We start from the raw sequence: 24,885 nt of genomic DNA on the forward strand, positions 1-24,885 counted from the left end.
TAAGGATAATCTGAAGATGTTCTTCAAGAACATGGACAGCAAAAGAGCAACTAGGGAGAGCAAAGGCCTCCACAGAAAGGCCTAATCTTATAATTTTTCTTATAATTGGATCTCCTTACTATGACCTTGCACAATTTTTCTTCCTATCCTCTGCAACGCAGCCAACTGTGCTGCAACAAAATTGGTTGTTGCTACTTTTCTCTGAGAGGCAACAATGCCCAAAGCAATACATTTGTTTTGCAGGGAACAGCCACAGGGGACTCCTCATGTTGCTACGTCTTCTTTCTCTGCCTAGTGGTCATCTGTCCTCTCCCTGCCTGTAGACCCTTTGCCTGAAGGGTGTCCACATCTCTATAAGTGCTGTCCATGATACTGTCAGCTTCATTGATACCCCATGGTATCCCCAAACCTGGAGCTGCAGCTGGCGACATGCTGGCCCAGGGCAATGGAACAATGCCCAACAATCCCATGTAGATCAGAGATAGTATCTCAATGGCCTTGAGTCCAGCTTCCATGCATACCCCATTTAAATTAAACTCACAAATTGCCTTTAAAATCAAATAACACATGTTTGCCCTTTCAAATTGCAAACCCAAATGAAAACCCTTACAAACTATGTGATGAAAAATGCTCACCTAACCTTACTCCATCAATGGTTTCCTCTTGCTCTGCATCACTTCTTGACACTCTTCCCAGACTGCTTCACTCTGATGTTGATTGTGGGGAAATTCTTCCTGGAAAGGGGAAAAGAGAGGTAAAAATATCTGGGTGAAGGGGGGAGAGAGGTAACTTTACTCAGGGAAGAGGGAGATGGGTAAAAATACCTGGGGTGGTGGGGGAGAAGTGGGGGTGGGGGGAGGAGAGAGAGGTAAAAATACCTGTCAGGGGGAGAAAGAGAGGTAAAAATACTCTGGAGAGGTGGGGAGAGGAATAAATATACCTGGGGAAGAGTGATGGGGGTGAAAATAACTGGGGGAGGGGAGAAAGAGATGTAAAAATACCCAAGGGAGAGAGAGGGTAAGGGGAGAAGGGAAAGGGTTAGTGTTTTGGGGTAAATGGCATTGGGGTGAATGGTATGGATAGGGGTTAACAGTAAAGGATGGGTTACTGGATAGTGCTACAGCATGCACAGGCTGAGAGGAGGTTGGTTTCTTGCTGTACTTGGCTGTAACACGGAAGGTGTGAGTGTCGCAGTGAGGAAAGATCCTGTAACAAGCACTAAAATAATCCAAGCTGACAGAGCAGGTGCAGACAGCTCGCAGTCTGTGAGCAGGAGAAATGGGCTGCTTGAGAATGTGTTTGTGTGGTAGAGTCTGGAGCTTACTGTCTGCAGGAAACCCTGGGGTGGATGTAAGAGGCCCGAGTCCAAGAGATGGAGGAGGGGGTCAGCGCTGGAGTGCAACAGCCAAAGGCCAGGTCTGTGTTCAGGGCTGTTGGTGTTAATGTTGAGAGCAGGGTAGATGCAGGGATGGATTTGGTGTTGTCTGTGTTGGCATACAGAGCTTCTGACTGAAGACTTATTATTGAATTTTGTCAAGCTGCTCTTGTTTAGAGCTGCAAGGCAGTGAGAAAGCAAGATCTGTTTTTAAAAGCATCTTCTATGTCCTCGAGACAATTTCAGTACTGTTGTTATAAAGCGGGTACATATGGCAGCCATTTAATGTATAGCCAGATTTCTCAGATATTTGTAAGATAAACCACTGGTAGGGCAGCTTAAGGTTTGTTACGTAAAAATTGCCTTGGAGACTGGGAAAATCCTCCTGCTCTTCACTGACAACTGACCATGGGAGCAATGATTTCCACCTAAACCTGTATGTGGTCCAGGGAGAATGTCTTTCCTAGGAGTTGGAATATAAGAACCAGGGGCAAGACGAGGCAATTCAGCATATCAAGCCTGCTGTACCCTTCAGCATGGTCATGGATGATCTTGTCTCAGGCTCAATTCCAGTTCCGTGCCTATTCCCCATTTAATTTAAGCAATTAGGGAAGGCTGACATTGGCTCTCATTTCAGTTACAAACAGGGTTAAGGTGTAAAATAATTCTGCACTGTCATGTTAAGCGCTTGCAGGACAGGTACAGCAGGAAGTTGGATACTAAGTAAAGCTACCTCTGCACTGTCCGCTTCCAACATTCCCAAGACTGGTACAGCACAGGTTAGCTACAGAGTAAACTGTTGGGTGAAGTTCACAGCACAGAATCAGATAAGTTTAATTGTTGTTTTAAGTCTGTCCAAGAGAAAGGCTGCAGTAGTGAGTACAGTGGATTCTTTCTTGATAATATGTTTTTGGAGATAAGTCTCTTGATTAAACTTAAAATATAAGCCATAGCTATTAATTTAATCAGGGGCAGTGTTTGGAAAGGAATAAGTCGGTGTTATTTTCTGGGTCTGTAGACTGTGAAGGAGCAAAAATGGCCTTTGCAGTGATGTGTACTCGTCAGATGTGGGCGTTTAAAGAGAGTTTAAGGGTTACTGCGAATTATATCTGCCATAAATGTTGTTGGATACAAAATTTATCAGATCAAGTGGATCAGTTGGAGAGACAGATAGAAGCGATGAGGAATTTTCAACAGCGACAGCATGTTATGGATGGCAGTTATAGGAAGGGGGGGAAGTCTCAGATACAGTCACGTAGATGGGTTAACTCCAGGAAGGATAAAAGAAGTAGGCGGCTAGTGCAGGAGTCAATTGTGGCTATACCCATTTCAAACAGGTATGCTGTTTTGGAAAATGTAGGGGGTGATGGATTCTCAGGGGAACGTAGCACGAACAGCCAATTTCTGGTATTGAGACTGGCTCTAATGCAACGAGAGGTACGTCTGCTTCCAAGAGATCAATTATGTTAGGGGATTCTGTAGTCAGAGGTACAGACAGACGTTTCTGTGGCCAGCAGAGAAAAAGCAGAATGGTGTGTTGTTTCCCTGGTGCCAGGATCAAGGATGTCTCAGAGAGGGTGCAGAATGTTCTCACGGGGGAGAGGGGCCAGCAGGAGGTCATTGTCCACATTGGAACCAACGACATTAGAAGGGAAAAGGTTGTGATTCTGAAGGGAGATTACAGAGAGTTAGGCAGAAATTTAAAAAGGAGGTCCTCAAAGGTAGTAACATCTGGATTACTCCCAGTGTTACGAGCTAGTGAGGGCAGGAATAAGAGGATAGAGGAGACGAATGCATGGCTGAGGAGCTGGTGTATAGTAGAAGGATTCACATTTTTGGATCATTGAAATCTTTTTTGGGGTAGAAGTGACCTGTATAAGAAGGACGGATTGCACCTAAATTGGAAGGGGACTAATATACTGGCAGGGAAATTTGCTAGAACTGCTCGGGAGGATTTAAACTGGTAAGGTGGGGGGGTGGGACCCAGGGAGATAGTGAGGAAAGAGATTGATCTGACACAGGTACAGCTGAGAACAGAAGTGAGTGAAACAGTCAGGGCAGGCAGGGACAAGGTAGGACTAATAAATTAAACAGCATTTATTTCAAAGGGGCCTAACAGGGAAGGCAGATGAACTCAGGGCATGGTTAGGAACATGGGACTGGGATATCATAGCAATTACAGAAACATGGCTCAGGGATGGGCAGGACTGGCGGCTTAATGTTCCAGGATGCAAATGCTACAGGAAGGATAGAAAGGGAGGCAAGAGAGGAGGGGGAATGGCATTTTTGATAAGGGATAGCATTACAGCTGTTCTGAGGGAGGATATTCCCAGAAATACATCCAGGAAAGTTATTTGGGTGGAACCGAGAAATAAGAAAGGGCTGATCACCTTATTGGGATTGTATTATAGACCCCCCCCGCCCCTCCCCTCCCCCAATAGACAGAGGGAAATTGAGAAACAAACTTATAAGGAGATCGCAGCTAACTGTAAGAACAATAGGGTAGTTATGGCAGGGGATTTTAACTTTCCAAACATCAACTGGGACTGCCATAGTGTTAAAGGTTTAGATGGAGAGGAATTTGTTAAGTGTGTACAAGACAATTTTCTGATTCAGTATGTGGATGTACCTACTAGAGAAGGTGCAAAACTTGACCTACTCTTGGGAAATAAGGCAGGGCAGGTGACTGAGGTGTCAGAGGGGGCACGCTTTGGGGCCAGCGTCCATAATTCTATTAGATTTAAAATAGTGATGGAAAAGGACAGACCAGATCTATAAGTTGAAGTTCTAAATTGGAGAAAGGCCAATTTTGATGGTATTAGGCAAGAACCTTTGAAAGCTGATTGGGGGCAGATATTTGCAGGTAAAGGGATGGCTGGAAAATGGGAAGCCTTCAGAAATGAGATAATGGGAATCCAGAGAAAGTATATTCCTGTCAGGGTGAAAGGGAAGGCTGGTAGGTTTAGGGAAAGCTGGTTGACTAAAAAAATTGAGGGTTTGGTTAAGAAAAAGAAGGAAGCATATGTCAGGTATAGACAGGATAGATCGAGTGAATCCTTAGAAGAGTATAAAGGAAGTAGGAGTATACTTAAGAGAGAAATCAGCAGGGCAAAACGGGGACAAGAGATAGCTTTGGCAAATAGAGTTAAGGAGAATCCAAAAGGTTTTTACAAATACATTAAGGACAAAAGGGTAACTAGGGAGAGAACAGGGCCCCTCAAAGATCAGCAAGGCGGCCTTTGTGTGGAGCCACAGAAAATGGGGGAGATACTAAATGAATATTTTGCATCAGTATTTACTGAGGAACAGGATATGGAAGATATAGACTGTAGGGAAATAGATGGTGACACTTTGCAAAATGTCCAGATTACAGAGGAGGAAGTGCTGGAAGTCTTGAAACGGGTAAAGATGGATAAATCCCCAGGACCTGATCAGATGTACCCGAGAACTCTGTGGGAAGCTAGAGAAGTGATTGCTGGGCCTCTTGCTGAGATATTTGTATCATCGATAGTCGCAGATGAGGTGCTGGAAGACTGGAGGTTGGCAAACGTGGTGCCGCTGTTTAAGAAGGGTGGTAAAGTCAAGCCAGGGAACTATAGACTAGTGAGCCTGACCTTGGTGGTGGGCAAGTTGTTGGAGGGAATCCTGAGGGACAGGATGTACATGTATTTGGAAAGGCAAGGACTGATTCGGGATAGTCAACGTGGCTTTGAGCGTGGGAAATCATGTCTCACAAACTTGATTGAGTTTTTTGAAGAAGTAACAAAGAAGATTGATGAGGGCAGAGCAGTAGATGTGATCTATATGGACTTCAGTAAGGCATTCGACATGGTTCCTCATGGGAGACTGATGAGCAAGGTTGGATCTCACAGAATACAGGCAGAATTAGCCATTTGGATACAGGACTGACTCAAAGGTAGAAGACAGGATGGTGGTGGAGGGTTGTTTTTCAGACTGGAGGCCTGTGACCAGTGGAGTGCCACAAGGATCAGTGCTGGGTCCTCTACTTTTTGTCATTGATATAAATGGTTTGGATGTGAGCATGAGGTACAGTTAGTAAGTTTGCAGATGACACCAAAATTGGAGGTGTAGTGGACAGCGAAGAAGGTTATTTCAGACTACAACAGGATCTTGACCACCTGGGCCAATGGGCTGCGAAGTGGCAGATGGAGTTTAATTCAGATAAATGTGAGGTGCTGCATTTTGGGAAAGCAAATCTTAGCAGGGCTTCTACACTTAATGGTAAGGTCCTAGGGAGTGTTGCTGATCAAAGAGACCTTTGAGTGCAGGTTCATAGCTCCTTGAAAGTGGAGTCGCAGGTAGATAGGATAGTGAAGAAGGTGTTTGGTATGCGTTCCTTTATTGGTCAGAGTATTGAGTACAGGAGTTGGGAGGTCATGTTGCGGCTGTACATGGCATTGGTTAGGTCACTGTTGGAATATTGTGTGTAATTCTGGTCTCCTTCCTATCAGGAAGATGTTGTGAAACCTGAAAGGGTTCAGAAAAGATTTACAAGTATGTTGCCAGGGTTGGAGGATCTGAGCTACAGGGAGAGGCTGACCAGGCTGGGACTGTTTTCCCTGGAGTGTCAGAGGCTGAGGGGTGACCTTTATAGAAGTTTACAAAATTGAGGGACATGGATAGGATAAATAGACAAAGTCTTTTCCCTGGGGTTGGGGAGTCCCGAACGAGAGGGCATTGATATAGGGCGAGAGGGGTAAGATATAAAAGAGACTAGATTAGATTACTTACCATGTGGAAACAGGCCCTTCAGCCCAACAAGTCCACACCAACCCGCTGAAGCACAACCCACCCATACCCCTACATTTATCCCTTACCTAACATTACGGGCAATTTAGCATGGCCAATTCACCTGACCTGCACATCTTTGGACTGTGGGAGGAAACCGGAGCACCCAGAGGAAACCCATGCAGACACAGGGAGAACGTGCAAACTCCACACAGTTAGTCGCCCGAGGCGGGAATTGAACCCGAGTCTCTGGCGCTGTGAGGCAGCAGTGCTAACCACTGTGCCACTGTGCTGCCACAGACCTAAGAGGCAACCTTTTCACGCAGAGGGTGGTACATGTATGGAATGAGCTGCCAGAGGATGTGGTGGAGGCTGGTATAATTGCAACATTTAAGAGGCATTTGGATGGGTATATGAATAGGAAGGGTTTGAAAGGATCTGGGTCGGGTGCTGGCAGGTGGGACTACATTGGGTTGGGATATCTGGTCGGCATGGATGGGTTGGACCGAAGGGTCTATTTTCATGCTGTCCATCTCTATGACTCTAAATCTGCCCCCACTGTGCCCCATCCAACATTCCAGGGCTGGTACATTAGGTGTCAACACTGAAGGAGTGCTGAACATATTTTATATTCATTCATGGGATGTGGGTGTTGCTGGCTGAGTCAGCATTTGTTTCCCATTCCTAATTGTCCTGGAGAAAATGGTAGTGGGTTGTCTTCAATAACCACTGCAGATCTTGAGGTAGAGGAACACCACGGTGCTTATAGGAAGGGAGTTTGAAGTTGTTGAGCCAGCAATGATGGGCATTGGGAAGTCAGTGATGGTTATGCTGTTCAATATCACAGAGAGATGATTAAATTCTCAATTGTTGGAGCTGATCATTGCCTGGCCCTTCTGTGGTGTAAATGTTACTTGCTGCATATCAATCCAAGCCTGGATATTGTCCAGGTCTTGCTGCATTTGGACTTGGACTGCTTCAACATCTGAGAGATTGCAAATGGTGCTGAACATTGTGCAATCATCAGTGAATATCCTACTTCAGACTTGGATGAAGGGAAGGTCATTGGTAAAGCAACTGAATTTGGTTTTATCTGGGACACTACCCTGAGGAACTCCTGCAGCAGTGTCCTGGAGCTGAGACTGATTTCTAACAACCACAGCCATCTTGCTTTGTCTAAGTTTGACTTCAGAGAGAGTTATCCCTTTTGACTCCAGCTGTGTTAGGATTCCCTAATGCGAAATCCATTCAAATACAGCCTTTAACTCATGGACAGTCGCTCTGACCTCATCTCTGGACTCAGGCTGTCAGGAGTTCAGGAGCTGAGTTTGGCAGAACCCAATCTGAAAATCACTGAGCAGGTTATTGCTTAGCAACAACTGCTTTGTAGTGATATTGATGACTCCTTCCTCTAGTTTAATGATGATCGAGATTAGACTGATGGGGCAATAATTGTCTGGGTTGGATTTGTTTTGCTTTTTGTACACGATAAACTTGGACAATTTTCCACAATGTTAGCTAGATACTAGTGTTGTTGCTATACGGGATCAGCTAGGTCGGGGCACAATGTTCTGGAACACATGTCATCAGTACTGTTGTTGAAATGTCAGGATCAATAACCTTTGAGGTATCCAGTACCTTCAGCTTTTCTTTGTGGAGTCTGTTGAATTGACTAAAGACTGGTATTAGAGCGGTGGACCTCAGGACAGTGGTGTTTCTGGCTGAAGAATGTTGCAAATGCTTCACACTTGTCCTTTACACTGATGTGCTTTGTTCCCACATGGTTGAAGATGGGGGCCTATTTGAAATCACCTCTTGCTATGTTCTCTTTCTTGAGATTCTTACACACTTGATACAACTGCAATAAGCCAACTCCTGTGAACAACCAACATTTACTGAGCAAGCAAAGGCTTTTGGAGGGTCACCTGACACTCTTCGCCATGTTTGCGAAACCATATCGGGAGATCTCTCTGAACAAAGGGAACAGTCTTTCCTTTATACAAAATCTTTACATCACAGTCAGTAACGTCCACAAGACAACCCCAGCCACTCCCTCACAGTCAGATGCCACTGAAGAGACAATGCAGTGTCCCGATCTTCTCCAAAAACAATGTAATCCTTATGAATGCAAAGCAGATCATCATCCAAAATATCCAGTTGGAAGCATATAGAAGAGCTGTCTCAAAGTCTGTGGGTGATACTAAAGCGGAGTGTGAGGAGGAGATGAGCAGGTGTGAATTGTATTTTTTTTGTAACTATGGGGTGCAGTCAGAAATTTAATTGCAATGTTCTAATAGATTTCGAATAGGTGATAATGATACAAATGGCTCAGCTTGGTCAGTGAACCTTCATGTCCCTTAAATGATTGAAAGACAAGGTAAAGCTCATGTAGTTTAATATCCATACGAAGGCTACTGTCAAAAAGCATACAGACCTTCTTTTCTCTGTTGTTAGCTGCTTCACTTTTCATGCTCATGACTGGGGAGCTGACTGAATCCATTGGATCAGGTTGTGGATGGGAGGGTGGTGGTCCAAAGGCATGCTTTACCTGTGAATGGAGGTAACTAGGAAATGGCCATGCAAATGGCTGTGAATGGCAAGGGATGGGGATGTAAATTCCTTACCCTCCACCCATGAGACAATCCCACCCTACCCCTGAGGTATTCAATTTCTTGCAGGTCAGCAGAGCAAATTAACTCTTTAATATCTCATTCCCCCTTTTTATCATTCTATGATAACAATCTAGATGGCACTACCAGCTTATTCCTAAGAATCTTACAGTTTGTACTTAAGAAAGTTATTAATGCACAACATGCAGTGATAATAAGAACAGAAATCAGTAGTCCATGCAGTGGATAGAATCTGCAGGATCCTCCCACTTCCTTAGTGACCACTCCACCCCTTCAAGTCAAGTGGAAATGAGCCAGTTATCCAAAGTCTCCTTCAATAAACCCCAACCTGAAAACAAAATCCAGTCAGTCCTTGCATACCCCTCCATGGAGATTTCTGAATTCTTGGATAAGGGCAGTTAAATACTGAACAAAACTGACAACTTCCATGCTTATGGAGATGCTTCAGTTAGAGGATACCGATGCATCCGAGTGTGCAGTTCAGTAGCAGCAGGCTCGGTGAACGCAGCATCCTTTGCTGCTTCTGCTCCTGCTCTGTTGTTAAATGTAACAAAGCCAACTGGCTGTTATGATGTTAGCTTGGTCAGTGAACCTTCATGTCCCTTAAATGATTGAACGACAAGCTAAAGCTCATGTAGTTTAATATCCATACGAAGGCTACTGACAAAAAGCATACAGACCTTCTTTTCTCCGTTGTTAGCTGCTTCACTTTTCATGCTCATGACTGGGGAGCTGACTGAATCTGTTGGATCAGGTTGTGAAGGGGCGGGTGGTGGTCCAAAGGCATGCTTTACCTGTGACTGGAGAAATTTTATAGACGTTAGTTGCTGAAAGTATTGTTGCATTTCTCCTCTCATTCCTTCCTTGCCAGGGTAGATAGCAATATGAAGACAGTCACACATTTGTCACTACACTAAATTGTGTCTGTCTTTTTCAACATTCTTAGTCAACTTGAAGTCTGTTATTTTGTTCACTATTTATGTCATTATCGAGTTTTATACAATCCACAAACTTCTAAATTATGCTGCCTAAACAATTCAGTCCATTATAAAACAACAACCAATGGTCCTCAGGGGACCCCATTCAGCTTATTCAAAAATTATTTTCCTTTAACAAACTAATACTTGGCTAATGTGAAAGCTGTCAGGAAAAGTATTTCAGAAATCTGGAACAGCAAGAAAACAACAATGTTTGCTGTGCCTTAGCTATTGAAGAGGCAGTTTCAGTTCACATTTAATCTCACATTGGGGGGAAACAAATGCAGAATATATTAAAATATGTCCTCCGAATGAAACTTCCCAAATAAGACAGTCGGAATTACAGTGGTTACAGACCAGTAACTGTACAACTTTTGGTAGAGATCAGCATTCTTTGAATTTGCAATTTGAAGGGGGCCAATGAAGTCTTAACAATAATTAACAGAACTGAAACAGCTCAGCCTCAAGTTCTAATATTCTCTAAAATCTTAACAAAACATCAAAATTACAATGCACTTTTCTTTGTGTGAACACTCAGCATTTAAAAAAAAGCAGAGATATTTTAATACATTCCTCTCATCTGGCTAAAGCATGACCACTGACCCAATTGTTTTTTTTGAAATCGGCATTGTAAAATTTCAAACAAATCATGGGCTCAAGGACCTCAATCAATTTGTTTTAAGGTTACATGTTTGATCATTTTAAAAGGACCTAATGTTGTATACCATTAATGTAAAAACAATAATCTGTGCTATTACATAGCCCACAAAGCACATTGAATTGAGATCTTAACTCAAATGAGGCAAAACAGTTACTTTGATTATTTTCTGAATCAGTACTTTAACAAACCAAATATTTAAATATTAAACACTTTCAGTATGGCATAATTTATTTAGAAACTTCCTTTTTCGACCCAAGTATTAGTACAACCTTACTTTCAGCATTTCTTGTTTTTTTTTGAAGAGCCTCTGGTCAGAATTTTAATATGGGGGAGAAAATGTGGCACATTTGAGACCCCCTTAGTTCACCTGGTGGTTATCCATGAACTGGAAGCTGAGGAGTCAAAAAGATGGAGGAGGTGGCCCCAAAAAGATCTATACTAGATTTTGACAAAAATAAATCATGTCCACAGACTCTTAATCAACCATTATGGCACAGAAAAAAATACATAAGCATTGGTCCAAGGTTCGTGAAGCTCTGTGATTCCTACAGCGTCTGGCTCGGGCACACTAAAAGATTATTAAAACATCTTCATCTAGGTGGAAACTGGAGTGAGGAATGTTATTCCATCACTGGACGAGATTGCAAAGGAAAGAAAGATCAGTTGCATCCTCTTGATGAAATTACACTTATAAAAATAGAAAACCGTCGCAGCGGACCACAGGGCACCGCAGTCCAAGCCGCTCCCCATAAAGTTTAATTCCAAGTCTTCTACTTTCCTAATTCCTTAAGCAAAATTTACCAGCAGTGTTCACATGTAGGTTTTTCCTTGAGGTTTAATTTTTTTTGTATCTACCAGTCGATCTTTAAACAGTCCTGCCAGCTGAGAATCATTCAAATGGAACCGTTGGCCATTGCTGGACTCATTGCATTGTCCTGTCTGAAATTACAGTCAGCACAATACTAATGAAGGTCTTGAGTCAAATCACACACACAGATTTCTATATACTAGTCTAGTGTCTTTAGTCTCCACACCCACTTCAGGGTCCAGGCATTCATGTGGGGGAATTCTCCTCTTAACAACCGGTCTAAGGTAGAGTGGTTGAGACAGACACAGTAATTTTATATTATTTTATACTCTATGTTCTGGAGCCTTAAACCTCACTACTGGAGGACTCCAACCTCTTTTTTTTTTCCTCCCCAGGGGGATGTTAATCTCTGAATTTCAGGGGGACTTTAACCTACCTTCTCAGTAACTTATGATTGTGAAATCGAACTCAGCATGCAAGTGTGTAAGTTACCTCAGAGTATCCGTCACCACAGAGTCCTAGGGGATGAGGTGTCGACTGAGTGGTAGGTTAAGGAGAGAGGTCAAGGTAAATCTTACCTCAGGGGCTCACCCATCTCACACAACCGGCACTCAGACGCTCACTTATTCAGTCCACCTAGAAACTCCATGTATGTTGGAATCCCACCGCTGTCACCAAATGTTAGGTTCTTTTTCTTGAGAGCTGGAAAAGCGCAGCAGGTCAGGCAGCATCCAAGGAACAGGAAATTCGACATTTCGGGCATAAGCCCTTCATCAGGAGATTCCTGATGAAGGGCTTATGCCTGAAACATCGAATTTCCTGTTCCTTGGATGCTGCCTGACCTGCTGTGTTTTTCCAGCAACACATTTTCAGCTCTGATCTCCAGCATCTGCAGACCTCACTTTCTCCTCTTTTTCTTGAGATTCTTACACACTCGGTGCAACTGTAATAAGCTAACTTCTGTGAACAACCAACATTTACTGAGCAAGCACAAGCTTCTGGAGGGTCACTCGACACTCTTTGCCATGCTTGCGAAACCGTATCAGGAGATCTCTCTGAACAAAGGGAACAGTCCTTCCTTTATACAAAATCTTTACATCGCAGTCAGTAATGCCCACAAGACAACCGCAGCCACTCCCTCACAGTCACATGCCACTGAAGAGACAATGCAGTGACCTGATCTTCTCCAGAAACAGTGTAATGTAAATCATTCTTTAATGGCAAGACCTGGTGTGATTTTTTTTCTAACTATGGGATGCAGTCAGAATTTTAATTGCATTCTATTGAACCAGAGTTGATCCCCTGGTTTGATGGTAGTAGTAAAGTGGGGTATCTGCCAGGCCATGGGGTTCCAGGTTGTGTATGGAACACTAATTTTGCTGTTGCTGTTGACCCATGATACGTCGCAGGTGCCCAATTTTAACTTGCTAGATCTGTTTGAAATCTGTCCCATTTTGCACAGTGATAGTGCCCACACAATGTGATGTCAGGGTTTCTCAATCTGAAAGCAGGCCTTTGTGTTCACAAGAACTGTGCTTTTACTAATTCTGCCATGGACAGATGCATCAGCAGCCAGTTGATTGGTAAGGATGAGGTCAAATTTGTTCTTCCCTCTTTTTGGTACCCTCAGCTAGACCCAGTCTAGCAACTAACTCAATCAGTAGTGGTGCTGCCAAGCAAGTCTTTGTGATTGACATTGACAATCCTCCAAACAGAATATTCTCTGCCCTTGCCACCATCAGTGCTTCCTCTGAGTGTTATGCAATATTGAGTGGTCCTGATTCATCAGGCAAGACCTGGTGGTATGTGGTAAATGGCAGGCGGTTTCCTTAAGTAAAAAATGAGGTCTGCAGATGCTGGAGGTCACAGCTGAAAATGTGTTGCTGGTCAAAGCACAGCAGGGCCAGGCAGCGTCGACCAACCAACCCAACCACCCCGTGGCTCAACACTTTAACTCTCCCTCCCACTCCACCGAGGACATGCAGGCCCTTGGACTCCTCCACCGGCAGAACATAACAACACGACGGCTGGAGGAGGAGCGCCTCATCTTCCGCCTGGGAACCCTCCAACCACAAGGTATGAATTCAGATTTCTCCAGTTTCCTCATTTCCCCTCCCCCCACCTTGTCTCAGTCGGTTCCCTCAACTCAGCACCACCCTCCTAACCTGCAATCTCCTTCCTGACCTCTCCGCCCCCACCCCACTCCGGCCTATCACCCTCACCTTGACCTCCTTCCACCTATCCCACCTCCATCGCCCCTCCCCCAAGTCCCTCCTCCCTACCTTTTATCTTAGCCTGCTTGGCTAATCTCTCTCATTCCTGATGAAGGGCTTATGCTCGAAACGTCGAATTCCCTATTCCTGAGATGCTGCCTGGCCTGCTGTGCTTTGACCAGCAACACATTTTCAGCAGGCGGTTTCCTTACCCATGTTTCACTTGATGTCATGAGACTTCTTGGGATGTGAAATCATTATTGTGGACTCCCAGAGCAACTCCCTCACTGTACACCGTCATACCCAGGAAGATGATGATGTTGTCTGGGTCATTGTCTGTAAGATATGATTCCTTGAGTATGACTGTAGTAGGCTATTGCTTGACAGTCTGTAAGACATTCCTGGTGAAAGACTTATGCCTGAAACGTCGACTCTCCTGCTCCTCAGATGCTGCCTGACCTGTGGTGCTTTTGCAGCGCCATACTTTTCGACTCTGACTTTCCAGCACCTGCTGTCCTCGCTTTCTCTTAGCCTGTGAGAGAGTTCTCTCAGTTCAGTAATCTCCCTGATGTTGTTAAGGAGGACTTTGCAAGACTGATAGAGCTGCATTTGTGGTTATTGTTTCCAGTGCCTCATCCAATACAGAGTGACCGTCTAGCTTCTTTCCCTTGTGTCAGGTTTTGCTGCCAGACCAGGTAAGGAAGACAGATTTCCGTGAACCAGAAGGATTTTAATGACAGTTGACAGTTATTTCTTTATCGTCATTGGCAATTTAAATTCCTGATTTTTATTAATTGAATTCAAATTAGACTGTCTGTACCTTTAATTTGAATGCATGCTCTGGGAATATTAGCCTTTTTTATTCACTTGTGGGATGTGGGAGTCACTCTGGGCCCAACATTTATTGCCTGGCCCTAGTTGCCCCTTGAGAAGGTGGGGCTGAGCCACCGCCTTGAACTGCTGTAATCCACGTGCTGTAGGTAGACCCACAATGCCCTTAGGGAAGGAGCTCCAGGATTTTGACCAAGAGCGAGCCTGGGGCTCTGGACCTTACCATTATGCTACCATTTAGAGGGACAGTGCTGAGGGATTACCACAGAAGGAGCAGTGCACTGTCGAGGAGTCAGTGTTGAGGAAGTGCCGCACTGTCAGATGATCATTATTGAGAGTGCTGTACTGCTATGTACTGATGGAGTGCTGCACTGGTGGAGTACTGTTAATCAAAGGGTACATTTAAATTTGGGCCCACTTATCTTGTGGGTAGATGCAGAATGTTCCTCCAGAGTTTTGGGGAAGTGGAGAATGTTCTCATGAACGTTCCTCCTTTAATCATTACCTTTTGTTGAATATGTGGATGTTCATCTCCCTTGCAGGCTGTGGTATTTTACTGTGTAAATTGGCAGTGTGTGTTGTTGGCTGCTTCCTTACTGTAAACAGACAAAATTCTTCTGTGAAAATTATATTGAGTGACAGTTCAGGATGACAGCTGAAATACAGTGTGTCACTAGCCACTTATCTTTACAGCACTGTCTATCAGCAACCAGCAATACCTTCACAACTGACAGTGAGTCTACAGATACCAAAAGGGCAATTAATGATAGGTAACAAATACTGGGCTAGCCAGCAACAAACTCATCCTGATAATGAATAAAAAGAAACACATGGTGGCTCAATTTGCTGATTGGAATCTTGTGCTGACGACAGGACAAGCTCTTTGTCAAAGTGATTAAAAATCAGGCCAATCTCCCCAGCCAAGATAGAACCCCTTTCCTGTCAGCTGCTATTTGAACCTGTATTTGTAAAAGTTGGATTTAATTGGATCTGTATTTACTTTGATTGATGAGAGTGACAACTGACCACCACAGGATGGGCTGAATGGCGATCTGTGAAACTTTGTGGCGGGTAGTTGGTTGCTGTTGAATATTTGCTCTCTTTCATTTCAGGGTGATCGAGGCACTATGTCTAGCTCTGTCAGTAACCAGACAGGCCTGGTGAATGTCACCAGCTGTGTAACCCCGACACTGACTCTCAATCTGCGCTCATCACACAACGAGCTGCTTAATGCCGACATCAAGAGATCGACACCACCCAAAGGCCGTAAGGTTTATGCTTCTACTGACCTTCAGACTGCTATGGGACTGGCTGATGAGACTGCCAACAGCAAGTGGCTGAAGGACGGACGAAACCAGATGCGCAAGGCTGCTGAGAACGAGAGGAAAGACCAGAATTGGAACGTCACCTTGAGAACAGAAGAGACTGAGAGCTCTGCAAAGAAGGAGCAGCCAGAATCGGCAGACAAGGAGCAAGCAGTGAACCAGGCTGTTTCCCAAAGTAAAGGCTTTCTCAGTTACTACATGGGCCTGGAACTTTCCCTCAACGCATGTGGTGGGAATTCTGACAAAGGACAGCCATTGGTCATCCAGTTGGATCAGGGAGAATTTGAGGCATGTGAGTCAGATTCAGCAAGTCAACCCTCTGAAATCCGGTCAGGCTCCAAGACACATGGAGAGCAGCCAGTGGAAGATGAAAAGGCCGGACTGACCAACCCATTGGACGCACCGAGTGACCATCGGAAAAGCTCGTGTCTCTTATTTGGAATGAAAAATACTGCAGCTAGTGACGAGGATTCGAGCTGGACCAGCCTTTCCCAAGGCAGTGCTTCTTGGAGTTCCCCTGACGATATAGGTATGTTCCAACCTATCTTCAACTTAACTCCCGGGACAATGGGGCTAAGAGATTATAGAAATAGGAACCCTTCAAACCTGTTGCACCGTTCAGTAGGAGCTTGGCTGATCTGTTGTGGTCTCAGTCCTATTTTCCCAATAATTCTTGTCACTCAAAATTCTGCATAACTCAGTCTTGGCTATGTTCATTGATTTCCATTGGTCACTGGTCTAGAGAATTCCACAGATTTACAACCCCTTCAGCATCCACTCTGCCTGTGTGCATAAGGCTACCAATCGCACCGTACCTATCGATGAGTACATGCCTGGGCTGCTCAAGCATTATAGATTGGTGTTGGAGGTGGCTGTATTCTGACACCAGTGCACTGGGTTGGATGCAATAGGTTGGCGATTTCAAAGTGAAGTCAAAGATCAGTGTTGTGGGTAAGGAGTCTCATGTAGAGTCATAGATCATACAGTGCTGAAGGGGGCCCTTGGCCTATTGGTTCTGCACAGGCCAACCTACATTATTCCCACTTTCCAGCATTTGCCCCATAACTTTGAATGTTATGACATTTCAAGGCTCATCCAAGTATATTTTTAAAAACTTGTAAAATTTCCCATCTCTACTGTCCTCCCAGGCATGCATTCCAGAATACCACGACCCTCTGGATGGAAACATTTTTCCGCAAATCCCCACCCAGACTTCTGCCCTTCACCTTAAAATTATGCCCCCTTGTTATTGACCTTTCGACTAAAAGGAAACAGTTGCTTCCTGTCTACCATAACCAAACACTTCATAATCTCTTATACACCTGCATCAGGTGTCCCATCAGTCTTCTGTGTTCCAAATAAAACAATGCAAGCTTATCCAGCCTCGCTTCACTAAATTGCTTCATCCCTGACAATATCCTGGTGAGTCTCCTCTGCATCCTCTCTAGTACCATCCTTCCCACAGTGCACTAACCAATACTACACATAGCACTCAAGCTGTGGCTTAACCAAAATCCTGTTCAGCTCCAACATGAACTTCCCTGCTGTAATATTCTATGCCCTGACTGCTGAGGGCAAGTATCCTGTATGCCTTCACCACCCTATTAAGAATGAGTGGCACAGAGGCTCAGTGGTTAGTAATGCTCCCTCACACTGCTAGGGACCTGGGTTCAGTTCCAATCATGGGTGACTGTGTGGAGTTTGCACATCTCCCTGCATCTGCGTGGGTTTCCACCCGGTGCTCCAGTTTCTTCCCACAGTCCAAAGATGTATAGGCAAGGTGGACTACGGAGTAGGGATTCTATGAACCTGTCCTGCAAATTCTGGGATATGTGGACAAACATCCCAAGATTTTTCTTCTCCATGGTGTCCTGCCATTCGTTGAGTACTTCCATATCTTGTTCCTTTTTCCAAAATGCATCATCTCACATATCTCTGGGTTAAATTCCATCTGCCACTGATCTGCCCATCGGACTAACTTGTCTATATTTTCCTGTAATCCAAAACCACCTTCCTCACTGTTAACCATGAGGCAAATCTTCATGTAATGTGCAAACTTATAGTCGTCATCTCCACATTTTCTTTTGTATCCTTTTTGGACCCAGTACTGATCCTTGTGATACAACTCTGGATACCAGCTCCTGATCTCTTAAAGAAATCTCTTTAAAACTCTTTTCTCACCACCCTGTCTCCCACTACTAAGCCAATTTGGGATGTAACTTCCCAAGTTGCCCTGAATCCCATGTGCCTTTACCTCCTCTCAGTTTCCCACAGAAGGAAAGGTTTTGCCAACTACATCAACTGCACTGGCCCCGTCTACACACCCATTAACCTTCTCTAAAATGTGATTTAAATTTGTTAGGATTGCCCTCCTCCTGACAAAACTGTACGTAAACAGATGATGGTGGAAAAACAATAGCAAACGTTGAAAGAGCGCAAGTGGGAACTGCAACAATTGTTCATTCCGGTCTGGTGGAAAGGGAAAGTTCGGTGGGAAATTTAGAGTTAATGTTAGCTCTGAGGAAAAAGCATACAGATTCATCTTAAAAAACAGCAGGCAGGAGAAGTGGGGCAGTTTAGAATTCAGCAAAGGAAGACAAAAGGGATTGATTAAGAAAAGGAAAGTAGTGTAATGACAGGTTTGTGGGGAACATAAAAACTGACTAAAAGTTTTCATGAGTATGTGAAGAAAATAAGATTGCTAAACTCAAATATAAGTCCCTTACAAAGGGAAACAGAATAATTTATAATGGGAGACAAAGTAATGGCCAACCAACTAAAAATGTCCTTTGGTTCTGCATTCACAAACAACATGTGGAAATGTTGGGGAACACAAGGTTAATGAGAGAGAGAAACTGGAGGAAAATGGTGTTGGGGAAATTGATGTGATTGAAGGCCGATAAATCCCCACAGCCTGATGATAATATACATCCCAGAGTACTTAAGCAATATGGGTGCATTGATGGCCATCTTCCAAGGTTCACTCGATTTTTGGAACAGTTCTCACAGATTGGAGGGTAGCTCATTTAACCCCGGTTTTAAAAAATGAAATAAAGAGATAACTGGCAATTATAGACCAATTAGTCTGAGAACAATTGTTGGAAAAATGCTTGAGTCTGTTACAAATTATTTAATTGCGGAGCACTTGGAAAACAGTGACAGGATTGGACAGAGTTAACTTGGATTTGCGAAAGGGAAATCCTCTTTGACAAATCTAGTGGAATTCTTCAGGGAGGTAACTAGTATGGCTAATGAGGGATAGCCAGTGAGTATGGTACATTTGGACATTGAGAAGGCTTTTGATAAAGATCCACATAAGAGATTAATGTGTCAAATTAAAGCTCACGGTATTGGGGGTAATTGTATTGAGATTGATTGATGGATGATTGGAAACAAAGAGTAGGAACATATGGATCTTTTTCTGAGTGCTAGGTTGTGACTAATGGGATACCATAGGGGTCAGTGTTAGGATTCTAGTTGTTTGCAATTTATATTAGTGAGTGTGGTGAAGGAATTACATATAATATCTCCAAATTTGCAAATGACCTAAAGCTGGGTGAGAGGGTAAGCCGTGAGGCAGATAGAGATGCTTCAGAGAGAGTTGGTCAAGCTGGGTAAGTGGACAAATGCATCACTGATGCAGTATGATGTGAATAAATGTGAAGTTATCCACTTTTGTAGCAAAAATAGGAAAATGTTATTATCTGGCTATAAATTGAGAGTGGGTGATGTGCAATGTGTTCTCATACACCAATCACTGAAAGTAACCTGTAGGTGTGATGGGTGATAACTGGTGTGTGGTGTTCATAGTGGGAGGATTCAAGTACAGGAGCAGGAATGTCATGCAGGGCCTTGGTGAGGCCACATCTGGAATATTGTGGGTGCTTTTGGTCTCCTTGTAGGTGAAAGGATGTTATTGCTAACGTTGTCAGCAATCACTTGTTAACGAGTGTGATTGTTTACCTAGGAAATTCCCAAGTCACTGCTCGTGGGTTCCAGGGGTGGCTGATGAGCCTGATCCTGCAGCTGCAGCTGCATCTTCAACCACGTGTTTGCCCAGGGTTTCTGGGAGATGGAGTTGGTCCTTGGCCTTGAGATCGTTGGCATTCCTTGCTCTAGTTCCTTTTCTCTACATCATCTTGCATTTGGGTATTCTTGTGTGTCCCTTCACACAGGAGTTTCCTCCAAGTCAGTTTCTTCTGAACAAGGATCTCCCATGCTTTGACATCTATATTGCACTTCTTGAGGGTAGCCTTCTGGGAGTCTTTGAAACACTTGTTTGACCTTCGCCGGGCATCTTATGCATGTAACCACCCAACAAAGTTGGTTTTGGATGATTTTGGCCTGATGCTGATACTGTTAGCTGCTTCAAGAACACTGATGTTAGTACATCTGTTTTCAGAATCTATCTCAAACAGCTTTGCTGTAGAGACATTACAGAAAAAGTTTACCAGACTGATTGCTGGAATGGCAAAACTGATATATGAGGAGAGAATGAATTGCTTAGGATTACATTCCCTGCAGTTCAGAGCAATAATGGGGGAATCTCAGAATCACCTAGAAAATGCTGACAGGACTAGCCAGGATAGATGCAAGAAGGACGATTCCAGAAGCAGCAGAGTCCTGAACCAGGGGTCACCGTCTCAGAATATGGTGTAAAGCATTAGGGACTGAGATGAGGAGAAGGTAATTCACTCAGAATGGTGAGCTGGTGGCATTTGCTATCCTCAAACGCAGTCGAGCTTAAAGCATGTTATAATTCCAAGATGAATTTGATATAGTACTTGGGTCTAAAGGGATCAAAGGATATGGAGGATGGGTGGGAATAAACTATTCATTTGGAGAATGAGCCATGGTCATAATGAGCAGGTTTGAAGGGCCAAGTGGCCGCCTCCTGCTATTTTCTATGCTTCTCAACCTCTTCAAGTGGAGATTAATTCTACTCTTCAGAATTTTCACCCAACAGTTTCCTTACCTTTATTTATGATTCACTGGTTTGAAATGCCCTGGTGATTGTACCACCCTTCTTGAAAAATGAGACCTCAGTGTCTATCCTCCAGTCCTGTTGCCAGAGAGAAATTAGAATTTTGCATCAGAGCCCCTCTAGTTCCCTCCTTTGCCTCCTATAGCCATGATAGGCAAGGACAGCCGATTAGTTCTTGGTGGACCAAGAACTTAACAATCAAATTGTCAACCAATCAGCACCCTTTTCTCCTGTGGTATAATTTGTGTGATTGTTTGGCATTTGTCCTGATGAATGATTGATAAAAGTTTTAAGAACATGTCCTTCCTTTCATTAAGATTAGGTTTCCTTCCCTGAAGGGCATTATTAAAGCAGATGGACTTTTATAACAATGTCTCAGTTTTACTATCACCTCTTATGCCAGATTCATACAGCAGCAAGGCTGTGTCTGGCTTGCATTGTGGAGGGAGGGCCAGGGAGAAATGACCCATTCTGTGTAGATAGCTGACACCTTGGTAAATGCCTTGCTCTGTGTACTGGGCACGCCCCAAACAGCGCATGTTCTCGTTCCATTTCTGAAATATATTTCTGTTTAATTCATGGGGTGATCAGACAACAAGCCAATAACCTGTGTTCCTGATAGATCTAGAGAGATTAACACTGTTTGTTCCCGTTATCCGTCTGATAACATTCTCGGTGTATAGTCCAGTCTAAACATTGTTTATCCAGGCCTATTTCAAAAGTTTCTGCTCATTCAGCTCTATCGCTATCAGTTTAGGTTCACCCCACACCCCCCACTGAACTCAAACAAGATTTATCTTTGATTAGCTGTACAGCTAGAGGGAACTTTACTGTGTCACCCAAAGCTGCACTACAAGGTAACAGAATTGTTATAATATACTGTGGAAGGAGGCCATTCGACTCACTGTGGCTGTATCAGGTCCATTTGTGCTAATCTCCTGGGTTACCCCCATATTCTTGCACCATCACTTATATGAATTAATTGAACTTGCTCTCACCATATTTCCAGGCTGTGCACTCCATACTCCGAACAAACTGTGTGAAAAAGCATTTGTTTCACATCACTTGCTTCATTTGCACATCACTTCAAATCTATGCCCTTCTCATTCTAGTTTCTTTAACAAGTGGAAACATCTTCTCTCTATCTATGCTATCCAGCCCATTTAATGATTTTAAAACCTTAATCAGATCTCCACTCGGTCACCTTCTCTTCAGAGAGAGAGAGCAGTCCCAACTTGAATCAATTCTCATTACACTCCCTTCAATGCATACGCACCTGTCTTGGGAGCGTTTGATGGAGATAGTGTTGTGGGAGCTTTATACTGTAAATACCCCTGTGCTGTAACTGTCCCAGGAGTGTTTGCTGGGGACAGTATCGAGAAACCTTTATTTTGGATTTAAAAGAGTAGAGGGAACTTAACTTTCAGTATAAAAGATTAGAAGAAGCTTTATGCTATATTTAACCCCTTGCTGTTGGTGTCCTGGATGTGATTGATGGGGATGATGTAGAGAAAGATTTACTTTTAGTTTAAGGGAGTAGAGGGAGCATTACTGTGTATCTAACCCCCAACAGCACCTGTCCTGTGAGTGTTTGATAGGAATGATGTAGAGACGAGGCAACTGGTGAGAGGTAATAAGAAATTTGGGTGTTCAGCCCTCCTGCATGGTAGGTGGGTGATGGAGTGAGGTATTGAATTAACAGTTTAGCAAGTGGCAGAAACAGACGATGGTGGGAGATGGCTGTTTGTGGGGCAAGGTGACTATTTGTGGTGTCCATTTGCATTCATCGGGGATTAGTGCTGTTTGTGATTTTCATAAATGATGCCGGTGAGAATGTGGATAGATGATGCGTTTGTGGAAGGCACTAACTTTGGTGGCATGGTTGACAGGAGGAAGGTCTTAAGTTACAGGAGAATGCAATTGGATTGGTCAGATAGACAGATAGGTAACCCTGATAAATGTGAGGTACAGGGGAACCTCGATTATCTGAACGAGATGGGCGGAGACAGTTTTGTTCAGATAACAGATTATTCGGTTAATTGATTAAATGCCTTTCCTCTGGGGCTCAGAGTTTTAAAGTCTCCTTCCCGTTTAGGAGACTGCAGCAGCACACATACAGCCGTGTTCGTGTGCACACATACAGCCGTGTTCGTGTGCACACATACAGCCGTGTTCGTGTGCACACATACAGCCGTGTTCGTGTGCACACATACAGCCGTGTTCGTGTGCACACATACAGCCGTGTTCGTGTGCACACATACAGCCGTGTTCGTGTGCACACATACAGCCGTGTTCGTGTGCACACATACAGCCGTGTTCGTGTGCACACATACAGCCGTGTTCGTGTGCACACATACAGCCGTGTTCGTGTGCACACATACAGCCGTGTTCGTGTGCACACATACAGCCGTGTTCGTGTGCACACATACAGCCGTGTTCGTGTGCACACATACAGCCGTGTTCGTGTGCACACATACAGCCGTGTTCGTGTGCACACATACAGCCGTGTTCGTGTGCACACATACAGCCGTGTTCGTGTGCACACATACAGCCGTGTTCGTGTGCACACAACCTTTTACTGCAACTCTTTGACATGTTCCACCTGTACCCTGTACAGGACAATGTTGGTCACGGGGTGGTGCGGTTAGGGTACATCCCTCTGTAGAACTCCAGGGAAGGTGTGGGGCGAGAGAGAGGGCGGAAGGTCAGTCGTTTGGAGAGGGTGTCTGTTTAATCACTGTAAACAAAAGACACTACCTCTGTTGGAAACACGTCTTTGATGTAATGTTTCTATCATTCGGATAATTGGCATTTGGATAATTGAGGTACCTCTGTACTCAGTGAATGGCAGGATCCTGGGAAGCTCAAAGGAACAGAGTGATCTTAGGGTGCTTCTCCACAGATCCCTGAAGGTGGCAGGGCAGGTTAATAGGTAGTTCAGGCATTTGGGACACTTGACTTATCAGTCATGGCACTTTATCAGTCAGAGCTAGGAGGTGATGTTGGAGCTGTGCAGAACTTCAGGGAGGCCCCAGCTGGAGGACTGTGTGGCAGTTCTGGTCTCCACATAATAGGATGTGATTGCACTGGAGGGGGCACAGAGGAGATTCACCAGGATGCTGCCTGGGATGGAGCAGGTTAGCTGTGAAGAGAGCTGAATAAGTTCAGATTGTTTTCTTTTGGAGCAGAAAAGAGAGGCCTGGTGACCATGGATAGAAAGCAGCTGTTTCTCTTAGTTGAAGGGTCAGTAACAAGGAGTGCACTTTTATCATGAAGGGCAGGTGGTTTAGAGGGGTCTTGGGGAAATTGTTTTTCACCTCCAGGGTAGTTGGTGTCGGGAATGCACTGCTGGGAAGGTAGTTGTTGGGTACCCTGAACTTTTTTAAAAAGTACTTGAATGAACACTTGAAGTGTAATAACATTCAAGGCTGTTGGCCTCATGCATGAGGCCCAGTGTAGATAGTTTGTACTTTTTGGCTGTGCAGTCTCGATGGGCTGAAGAGCCTGTTCTGTACTGTATGATTCTAAGATGCAGCTAATGTAAAAGCAAGAATGAATTGCTGTACAGTGTAGGCTTCTGCCGTGATTCCATTCCTGTGATTTCAGTTGATCAGCTGAGCCCAGCAGGTTTCTTGGAAGGTCAACACAATATTTCTGGGCAATGCACGCCTGGCATTAATGAGTCATAATTGCAGGCTGTGTGAGGGAGAGAAAGAAAAAGGTGGTCAATACTGAGCAAGTTTCGCCTGCATTGGAGCCCCTTCCAGGCACAGCTTTGTGAGAGTCTCGATGTGCTGGATACACCTTGTCGCAATTCGTTCCCTTAACCACTCCTGGCTGCACTTGTTCCCAATTCCAGGATACTGGAACTGATTGAAGCATTCACTCATGACTGTTCCAGGCATTGGCCCTTATAATACAGCCTGTACTTCACATCTCCTTGCATCTATTAATCTGTTGCTTTTAATATATATCACCCAATCTTGCTCCCCACCTGCCCCCCATCCCCATTTGATCAGTATAAAGGCTGTTCAGCCCTGTTTGTCTGAACATGCCTATCTTTAGAGTATCTTGGAAGTACTGGTGTTGGACTGGAGTGGACAAAGTTAAAAACCGCACAACACTAGGTTATAGCAATAGCTTTCAACCACCTGATGAAGGAGCAGCGCTTCGAAAGCTAGTGCTTCCAAATAAACCTGTTGGACTATAACCTGGTGGTATGCAGTTTATAACTCTCTTTAGAGTGTTCTCATTTGTCTCAATTTCCTTCCTAGTTAACTTGAGATAAAATTACCTGGTATCCGTAGCTGAGGAAAGATTGTTCTCGCTATG

General features: G+C 44.2%; 1 protein-coding gene across 5 annotated transcripts in view; it reads left to right on the forward strand.

Annotated features, from left to right (window-relative positions):
- apbb1 (amyloid beta (A4) precursor protein-binding, family B, member 1 (Fe65)) overlaps positions 1-24,885 on the forward strand; it is a 149,147-nt gene that overhangs the window by 27,261 nt on the left and 97,001 nt on the right. For all 5 annotated transcript variants that reach the window (XM_060826401.1, XM_060826398.1, XM_060826400.1 and 2 more), the window contains exon 2: positions 15,357-16,098. In XM_060826401.1, coding sequence (XP_060682384.1) covers positions 15,372-16,098 — 727 coding nt within the window. In that variant the 5' untranslated portion in view covers positions 15,357-15,371. The remainder of the gene's footprint in view (positions 1-15,356; positions 16,099-24,885) is intronic.

Source organism: Hemiscyllium ocellatum, chromosome 6 (assembly GCF_020745735.1).
Source record: "Hemiscyllium ocellatum isolate sHemOce1 chromosome 6, sHemOce1.pat.X.cur, whole genome shotgun sequence".
NCBI classification, from domain to species: domain Eukaryota; kingdom Metazoa; phylum Chordata; class Chondrichthyes; order Orectolobiformes; family Hemiscylliidae; genus Hemiscyllium; species Hemiscyllium ocellatum.